General features: G+C 39.5%; 1 protein-coding gene across 4 annotated transcripts; it reads left to right on the top strand.

Moving 5' to 3' along the window:
• The first annotated feature begins 1,227 nt into the window (after nt 1–1,227).
• On the top strand, nt 1,228–6,138 carry isl2b (ISL LIM homeobox 2b). Of its 4 annotated transcripts, none has more exons than XM_012868688.3 (6): nt 1,228–1,398; nt 1,802–1,991; nt 2,282–2,544; nt 3,365–3,648; nt 4,725–4,892; nt 5,302–6,138. In XM_012868688.3, exons 1-6 carry the CDS (start codon nt 1,341–1,343, stop codon nt 5,416–5,418), a joined length of 1,080 nt encoding a protein of 359 aa, XP_012724142.1. In that variant the 5' UTR covers nt 1,228–1,340; the 3' UTR covers nt 5,419–6,138. The 4 variants fall into 4 exon arrangements, with proteins under 4 accessions (XP_012724142.1, XP_012724139.1, XP_012724141.1 ...); XM_012868685.3 differs by having other exon boundaries at nt 3,365–3,660; XM_012868687.3 differs by having other exon boundaries at nt 3,362–3,648.
• The last annotated feature ends 4,034 nt before the right edge of the window (nt 6,139–10,172 follow it).

The raw sequence follows: 10,172 nt of genomic DNA, 5'->3' as shown, positions 1-10,172 counted from the left end.
GTTACAGAACAACTGAAAAGAGATCTGTCATTGTTTGTGTCTCACTGGAAGCTGTTAGAAGAGACTCGCATTTTTAAATACTATTTTAAAAATATAAGTGCAGCGTTGCAGATATGTTCCAGCCTGTCACCTAATCAACAGTATCATTATTTTTTATGACAATAAAAATGATCAATATATTATATATATATATATATATATATATATATATATATATATATATATATATATATATATATATATATATATATATATATATATATATATATATATATATATATATATTATATATATTATATATATATATGTATATAATATATATATATAATCTGTACAATGGCACTTCCTCGTTAAGACATGTTTTTGCTTCTCTTTTTGCTGGGCGGGCAGCTCTACTCATCCGTCTCCCAGTCTCTTTCACGGTATTCTGCTTTAAAAGCCATACCCCTCCTTCAACGTGTTGCAGTTCTGACTTCTGCCCAGTAGATGGCCTTGTTCTCGAATGGATGATGAGTCGGTCTCAAAAGCAAGATCACTTATAAATGTCCTCTGATCTGTAGGATTTATGTGCAAAACAGAGGCTGAAAGTATGACTTGTTTTATAATGAGAAGGTGAAATGCCTCTGTGTAGCCATACCGCACGGGATTCTGGGAGTTCACAATGAAATAACACTTGTCTTTGTTCGTCCATTTATTTTTTAAAGCAGCCATGGAAATTAATCGGGCATTTTGCAAGACAAATTGAGGAACATCTTTATCAATGCAAACTGGGATTATTCAGATGGTTCAAGCGTGGGAGCCTGATCAACAAATAATAAACTAAAATAGACTAACTTGAAAATAATATATATACCGGTATATATATATATATAAATAAATGTTTGTCATAGAATAAAAACTTTACACTAGTGCAATTTAATCACCTTTGTTTAAAAAAATACCTTATGAGGTGAATTATTTCACATTCATAATATTTCCCCTGTAATTTTTATGACCAGTTTTGGATTTAAACCCCGGTACTATATCTTCGATAAAGAAAACACATCAACCTCCGCAATCTTTAGGCTTCCCTTCTTGCGACGATCTTTTTTTTTTTTTTTTTTTTTTTTTTTTACGCTCCTCTCCAAAGCCGCCTGCTTGCCGGAGAGGTGCAAAAAAGCGATTGGAGAGCGTAGCGTAGACGCGGTGACGTCATCGAAGTAACGTGCTGGGACCTTGTAGCCTCTTCGGTCCCGCTCTCCAGTCCGGAGAGTGCACAAGTTATCTGGGAGGCAGCCGAAGGGCCGGCGATCTCTCCCCATCTTTTCCGCGTCGAGCTCACACCCCTTCATCCGTCCTGTATGGTGGATATTATTTTCAGCTCTTCTTTCTTGGGTGATATGGGGGATCATTCCAAAAGTAAGTACGCCGGACTGCTCCGGGCACCTTTCAGCAGGAAGATTTAGTGTCCGATGCGGCAGCAGCAGCATTAGACCGGCGAGGAGAATATGGGAAAAGCCCATATTCAGCAACGAACCAATTAACAGATCAATTATCCTAATGTTGCACTGCTGATTATTTCCATTCGCCTTCGGGAGAAATTTTAATAAACAAGACGTGCCAATGTTTTTGTAGCATGAAAAAAATTCCCAAATCAACCAGTTGTTACATAATGAGGTTCGTCTTCTTTGGGTTTTTAAAAAGAAAGAGGAAAGATCAGTCACCTAAGAAGCCAAACAAATTAACAACTCTGGTGCAAGTTTGGTGTTAATTCGAGTGCACTTGCAGCATTGCGTTGACATTGGCTATGGCCTCTTTGCAGAGAAGCCAGGATTCGCGATGTGTGTAGGATGTGGAAGCCAGATCCATGACCAGTACATACTGAGAGTTTCCCCCGATCTGGAGTGGCACGCTGCCTGTCTGAAGTGCGCGGAGTGCAGCCAGTACCTGGACGAGACCTGCACTTGTTTCGTCCGGGACGGGAAAACCTATTGCAAAAGAGATTATGTAAGGTAGGAGTTTTTAAAAGTTCCCCTCAGGATTGCTCACACGTTGTCATACATGCAATGTATACACTGAATTTATTTATAGGGAGGATCTCCCCCAAAAAAAAAAAAAAAAAAAAAAGAAAAAACCTAAAGGGAATTTTTTTTAAATACACATCTTAATAACAGATTTAGACACAAATAATAAAAAAGTCCTCAAAAAATGTTCTTAGTTTAAAATCAAATAATTAAAACAAATCTCTTTTTTTTTTGCCAAAAACTTTAAAAAAGAATGTAAACAGTTGCAAATTTTGCAGGCTATTTGGGATAAAATGCGCCAAATGCAACCTGGGGTTCAGCAGCAGCGACTTGGTGATGAGAGCCCGGGATAACGTGTACCACATCGAGTGCTTTCGGTGCTCGGTGTGCAGCAGGCAACTGCTGCCGGGGGATGAGTTCTCCCTGCGGGAAGAGGAGCTGCTGTGCCGGGCGGACCACAGCCTGCTGATGGAGAGGAGCTCCGCAGGAAGCCCCATCAGCCCCGGACACATCCACTCCAACAGACCGCTGCACCTGGCAGGTCTGGTTATTATTTTTTTTTATTATTCTTGGAAATAATAACCATAATGTTTTTTTTTATTTACATGCTGTAGATTTTTTTTTCGGTTTCAACTTTCTGACATTTTGGACCAGGTCGAGTTGTTTAAATGCGTGTTTATTAATGAATGTGTGAAGCTGCACGGTTTGCGTGCTATAACCCTTCTTTGGGCCAGTTTTATAATTGATCTCATTAACAGTGACCTGCTCTGTTGCCATAACCTAAATAATCTGGGACTTGTGTCTGTCCGTGTGTGTATGTGTGTGTGTGTGTGTGTGCTCGTAAGGAAAATCCCTCTGCCAAAATAAAGAGGTTGAAATAATGGATCAGCTACTTGCTGCTGTACAGCTCGGGTATTTCGTCGGGAAAACAGGCCTCAGACAAAAAAACGCAAACTCGATTGCGTTTTTTCCCCCCAGATTTAAAGGGGGAAAGGCTCTTTTTTTCCCCCTGACACAGGAATTACCCGTTTTGTTCAGCGAATCCAGCTATATGTGGAGATGTTTAACGAAACTATATATTTTATATCTTTATTATTTAAAAAAAGTCTCACTTAATAGTTACACATTAAGTCCCGTTTTAGTAAGGCGTGTAATCGATTTCTATTTTGATCGTTTTATTGTTAATAAATAATAATAATAATAATTCCTAATGATAAATAAGGGCTAATCCTCATTTAGACATGCCCCATTAGGGCAAAAACTCTGCCGGGATTATTGCGCGCTGTGTCCGTCCGTGAGCGAACATCTCGGGCCTTCCCAGCTCTGAACCCCGGGTGTGTCCTCCCCTCCGTCCTCAGCAGACCCCGTGGCCGTGCGGCAGGCTCCGCATCGGAACCACGTCCACAAGCAGTCGGAGAAGACGACGCGGGTGAGGACGGTGCTGAACGAGAAGCAGCTGCACACGCTGCGGACCTGCTACAACGCCAACCCGAGGCCGGACGCGCTCATGAAGGAGCAGCTGGTGGAGATGACCGGCCTGAGCCCCAGGGTGATCCGGGTCTGGTTCCAGAACAAGCGCTGCAAGGACAAGAAGAAGTCGATCCTGATGAAGCAGCTCCAGCAGCAGCAGCACAGTGATAAGACTGTAAGCATCTTCGTAAGTTTGGCCGCTCGATTCTTCTCTAAAGCACTTTCTTTTTGCTTGTTTTTGCGCACACTGAAATCTTTGGTGGATGACTGAGCGTTAAAGCGCTCCTCGTTTTATTTGGAGGGGCAGTTTTATTTTTATTTATTTATTCCTGAAGCGCCATAGCCTGCCTACTGCTGTTTGATGAAGAAGGAAAAAAAAAAATAGCTTTTGCTTGAAATAGACTGAGTCAATAACATTTAGTCATGATCGCAAATGAAACAGGACGTTAATTGAAAACGTGCAGTTTATTTATTTGGTAGACAGAGCCGGCGCAGGGTTTTATGGGGCCCTAAGCGGAATGTGGGAAACTGCTTCCAGTTCACATTGCTACGCCCCAAGGAGCTGCATAACTGATTTGCATTGCTAATGTTTGATTTTTGTCCCTGTTTTGTATTTAATACAACTTGTTGCAGTTAACTGGTAAGCCCTGATAAAATTTATTAAATCAACTATATGACATAATATAATGTTTGCTTGAAATATCAAATGGCTCAAATCATCATCATTATTATATTATTATTATTATTATTATTATTATTATTATTATTATTATTATTATTATTATTATTATTATTATTATTATTATTATGATCATTATTATTGTTATTATTATTATTGTTATTATTATATTTACAAATTAAGTAGCCTTGCACACAATTTAAAATTTGAACCTTTTTATTTGCCAACTTGGTTATTGTTTTTAAAACAACATGTATCCTTCTCGAGTAAACCCCTGTTTTACACTTAATGCATTTTGCGTTATTTTGTCGGACTGCTGTAAATGTCTGGTATACTATTGGTTCGGCAAATCTTTTCGGCGAAGAGCCTGTAGTGTATTAACTTTACAAATCACAATGTACTATTGATGATTACTTTCACCCTACAGCTCGGACATAAACTGTAGATTTTACGTCCTTTTGGGGCTCCTCCAGAATAGTAGCACCAAATGCCTTGAGTGCTTGTGCCTTAGCTAGGCTCTTGTGGTAGAATCTTGCAAAACTATGAAATTTAATTAAAGTTTTTCCTCCCAGAACTTGCAAGGCCTCACAGGAACGCCCCTTGTGGCTGGAAGTCCTATCCGGCATGAGAGCACGGTGCAGGGGAACCCAGTGGAGGTTCAGACCTACCAGCCTCCATGGAAAGCACTGAGTGAATTTGCTCTGCAGAGTGACCTGGACCAGCCAGCTTTTCAACAACTGGTGTGTGTGTTCATGACAGCCAAACTTATCTATCTATCTATCTATCTATCTATCTATCTATCTATCTATCTATCTATCTATCTATCTATCTATCTATCTATCTATCTATCTATCTATCTATCTATCTATCTATCTATCTATCTATCTATCTATCTATCTATCTATCTATCTATCTATCTGCAGCACTACCACATGAACTTTTACATATTTTGTCACATTTCAAAACAAGGCTGAAACATGGTGGTGGTAGCATCATGCTGTGGGAACACGTGCCTATTGCCTGACCCATAGTCTACATAGGTGCATGCATGTAGAAAGAATTGTTGGTATTATTGTGCATTGTTCCAGAAAGCCCAGCCTTCAAACCCAACACATGAAAGCCCTAAAATCTGACTTTTTGTTTCTGCAGGTGTCTTTCTCGGAATCGGGCTCTCTCGGCAACTCCTCAGGCAGCGACGTAACATCGTTGTCCTCTCAGCTACCGGACACTCCGAACAGTATGGTACCCAGCCCGGTGGAGACGTGAGACCCCATGGTGGTCTGCAACCATCACCGCCGCCACAACCTCCTCCTCCTGCAAGGACAATTTGCAGCATGATCCTGGTCCCCCCCGCCACCCTCCCCACCTCCACACCCACTTCCACTCCTGCATGTGACCAGCTCATCACATCGTCCAGAATTATCCAGAGGAGAATTGTTTCTTTTTTTTTTTCTTTCTTTTTTCTCCCCCCTATACTGTGGAGGAGGTGGAACAAAGAGAGCACCGATTGACTTATTTTGTTAGTTTTTTTTTTTCCTGAGATCCCGTTGATGAAAAAGAAGCTAAGAACAATTGATGCATGACTCTTCGTTTGGAGAACAAAGATGTACAGAAGACTTACCGATGGATATATACAACAAAGCTTCCCTCAGAAAGAAAAAAAAAAACAAGCAAAACACACGCAAGCTACCGGATCATTTCCATGTTACAACAGAAGACTGCATTTTCAGTGTGATCATATTGTGTCTCGTTTCTTCAACATGAGAATTTTTGATACCTTACTTGTCGAGTCCACTTGACTCTTTGTCTTAAGGTCAGAGCATGATATTCTGCAAAAGTATTAGTGTTGTAAAATACTTTATCTTGAAGGGCCGGTTGTTTGAGCTCCATGAACAAAAAAAAGTAAATTATTGTTATATTATTTATTGTTAGGAAAGCAATTCTTTAAAGGGAGTATTAACTGATAAAAAGAATAAAAAAGATGAATACAAGAAATGTCTTCATTATCTTTGTGCAGGCGCTCGTTTCCTGACAAGCTTCCATCTTTTTTTTTTTTGTTGTTGTTGTGATTGACTTAAATATCTGATTTCTTTAATTGATCAGACAAAAAAACACTTTAAAATGTTAAAGTATAAACCGTCTAGAGTTTGATGGAAGGAATTTCTCTCGCGCTGAATATGTGGTCCGTCCCGTTCCACCTTTATGAACAGGGCCGCTGCCTGCAGGCGCTCTTCTTGTTATCTCCCCGCTCCATCTATTCGGTTGTGTGGCAGGAATCGGACAGTGGTCATTTACTATCTCGAGGGCAAGAACAGAGAAAAGAAAAACAAATCTGCTGTAAATCTGCCGCTCTCAGTCTGGTTCTGCTGGTTGAGTCACAGGCCGGTCTAGACAGGGCGCAGGGATCGGCGACCTCTTATCTGGTCCTGGCATCACCTGCAAGCGATCCACTGACTGAAGCCACAACAAAACCAAACACCCCCACCATATCACCACCACCTTGAACACACAGACACCCGATCAGAAGCCCCCCCCCCATCCCCTTCCCCGCGTAAATGAGGGGCGCAGAGAGGGTCACTTGTCCAATTGCGTATATTTTGCTTCCATGAATTACGTTTTTACGCACGGGTCAGGCATGGGGAAGTCGTTGGCTAAATGGACTGATCTTCGACAGAAACCCACCAAAAATTTAAAGACTATGTGCGAATAAAAAACATTCTTCCCTGTCATGAAAGTTGAAGCGTTGTCCCTGATGCAATAAAATCACTAGAAATGCGAGGCTGGGATTTTGGTTATGTGAAAAAAAAGGCGACAAAAGCAATTTTTTTTATTTATTGGAAACAAAGTCAGTTTCGTTGTGCAACTTTTCCCATCACCCACTCCCATCCAAGAAATAAAATATACACACATTTATATAAACTCAGTTGACGCATCAAATGTTTTGTTGCAGCCTTTTCCCCTCCACGGTTGTTGTTTACAGGGACTAAATTGCAAGCTTGAATGACAAAAGGCAGATTATAGATTTGTAATTGAGCTATTTCAAATACAACAGGCAAACAGGCACGCAGATTAAGATAAGGGAGATAAGAGGGAGGATAACAATGGGCTTTGCAGAGGAGAATGCAAGGCCTAAGTATCCTCTGCAGAAAAAAAAATCATTACGGGAGGCCGAATATGATTCCAGGGCAGCTCGTTTTTCAGAATGCACAAATCGTCTGCTAAACGCCGACTGGAACACGTTAGTTTAAATTAACTTTAAAGTGAATTTCATGATTTTAAAAGTTGCGTTTTTTTTAGGATTTCTCCACATGCATAATTCGACTAAAGTGAGAATAAAGCATCGCGTAAATAAACAATTTAGGTTGTACGAATGCGCAGAAAAAGAAGAAGGAAAAATACAAATCGTAAAGCACGTGGAACTACTAAAAATGAGGCTTAAATCAACCTGTGTTTGCTTTCATTAATGTTATCCGCCTTAATTCCCTCTTTGACGTTTCGCTCAGATTAAGGTTCAGGTCCTCTGACAGCCAAGTCGGAGGTATGATCCTCCATCAAGCCTTCTTTAAATGGGCGTTTCCCTCAGTGCGATAACGCAGATCCGAAACAAACAGCTCAAAGCGCGTCCACGTTAAAATGCCCACGCCCTTCTCATGTGGATCGCTCCTCCAGTTTGAGAACCTGTCACTGAGCTGTCATCCAAATGGGGAACATTTTGGCGCCCACCGCACAGATGGAAATAGTCAATATTAAATCCATCAGACCCGAAACGCAACAATCGGCCCCTCCCCCGGTGTACTTGGAAATGTGTTCGTGCTGTCTGCAGATGTAACGTTGGCACAAGGAGGACCGACACCGCGAGTCTCATTAATGATTAAGAACACGAGCGCTCTTACAGGTGTGACGCATCCCTCTGATTGTGCTCTAATTGGCGGAGGCGTGGAGGTAATTGGATCAAGCGACCGCCTACCAACACAGACTGACACCCTTAACGCCCAAAACATTTACCTCGTGTTTTATGGAGCAAAACGTTTTTTTTTCTGCTTTTTATTTCTGTCAGCAAGGAATTTTCGAGTTTTCAATAATAAAATAAAAATAAAAAAAATCAAACATCGTCCGCAGAATGTTCAACTTTAAAATAATTCACTGTAATCTTGCTTATACTTTTCATATTTTCTTTCTCTGTTTTGGCGAAGCTGACGTTTTTAAAAGAAATATACACTGTAGGCCCGACACTGGGCTGAAAATCCAGGTCAGTAGCAAACCGAAACGCTTTTATTGATGATGTGAAGTAATCTGTTCTATATGTAAAAAATTATATATATACATTTTCAAACACAACCCAATTTTGGATAATTTTTTTTAAGGCGTTTGCGAATACATTTATTTAAAAAGAAATTAATGCTCTTTTGAATTCAGATTTATGAAGAAATTGAGGCAAATGTCTGAAACTTGAAACTTATTTCATAAATCTAATTTTTGATTGTAAAACTACGTTTCTCAGTAAACCTTTTTTCTTTATTTAATTTGCATAACATTTTGCATGCAATTCAAAGCTGATACTACTACTACTACTACTAATAATAATAATAATAATAATAATAATAATAATACATTTTTAATAAAAAAAACCAACAACTTTACATTGCTCATTACAGAAGCTAAAAATAAAAAGCAAATAACCAAATAATGACCCTGTGATTGCCTCCACGCTCTGCCCTGTCCTGACCCGGGACACAGTTGCAGTCCAAGTCTCTCAGGGGAAAAGTTCTGACAGCTTGACTTAATGCAGAAACTGAGCAGGGAGATTTTTCTTTTTTGCAATAGTTGGCGTGAAAAAAAAAAGGCAAAATGGGGTTGTGTGAAGAGAAAGTGACAAAACAATGAGGGAACTCACACTCCCAGAATCCTGGGTAAAATGAAAGCATAAATGACTCGCTCTGAAAAAGCAAGCTGTGTTTGGAATTTTTGTCTTGTTTCTTCTTGATTGTTCCGTATTAAATACCCAACAGGTTTATGGAAATAAGATACTATTTATCTCTTTAAACTATGGTCTGTGTTTAAAGATCTTTTTCGTTCCACGCCTCCAGTGCTAACATCAGTGCTGTGTTTGGTGTTTTTCAGTTTTTCTGGGCCATTATCTGCTGTTTTAAGTAGGAAATTTATCCTTGACTACTAACAGCCAATTAAATATCTGGTGAGAAGAATTTCCTCATCTCTAGGCTGAACTGATAATAAAACAGCCCTGTCAACATGTGTGTGTGTGTGTGTGTGTGTGTGTGTGTGTGTGTGTGCGTGTGTGTGTGTGCTACCTTTCCACTTGTTCACTATTGATCCTGAGGAATGAATGCTGCTTTTATGGGAAGCTGACATGATGAGTAAATATCCAGATATTATCCTTTAAACTTTTAAAAGCACTAAAGCCAGCAGGGCAAAAAGCTTCTTAGAAAGTGCAATGTGAAATAAAATCCATTTTAATGTGTTTGTGTGTGTAGGATGACATATTTTGCCGATCTTGTTTTCTTCCCTTCTATTTTATCCCACAGTGAAGAGCTGAGAACAAAAGATTCCTACAGTGAAACATCCTTGTAAAAAAGCCAAGATTTTTAAATAAAAAATAAATAAAAATAATAATAAAAATAACTAAATAAAAAAGGCCAGAATACATATTTTCAAGAACTTAACTCAAACGGACACCCTGGACATGAAACACACGCAAATCTGTAACAGATGAGACAAAAATTAAATCAAAAGAGTGCAGTAACCTGCGATAAAGTTAATGTACATTTAAACTATTACTATTACTTTGTTTTAATTTCTGCCGTTTTTAGTCACAGTCTGTTAGCATGCCACATCTTTACTTGCAGACTCTACCTTGCAAAGGTTTTTATCAGATTGTGAGGACATCTAATATCCATATCCCTTTTCAGCTGACATCAGACATTTTTTTGTGTCAGATCTACTCTAGCTAGCAGATGCTACTTTTTCTCCTCAAGCGAAGCCCTTCTTTTGTTGATTGGACG

Source organism: Fundulus heteroclitus, chromosome 4 (assembly GCF_011125445.2).
Source record: "Fundulus heteroclitus isolate FHET01 chromosome 4, MU-UCD_Fhet_4.1, whole genome shotgun sequence".
Lineage (NCBI taxonomy): Eukaryota > Metazoa > Chordata > Actinopteri > Cyprinodontiformes > Fundulidae > Fundulus > Fundulus heteroclitus.
Note: the sequence above shows the minus strand (reverse complement) of the source record. Positions and strands in the feature narration are given on the sequence as shown.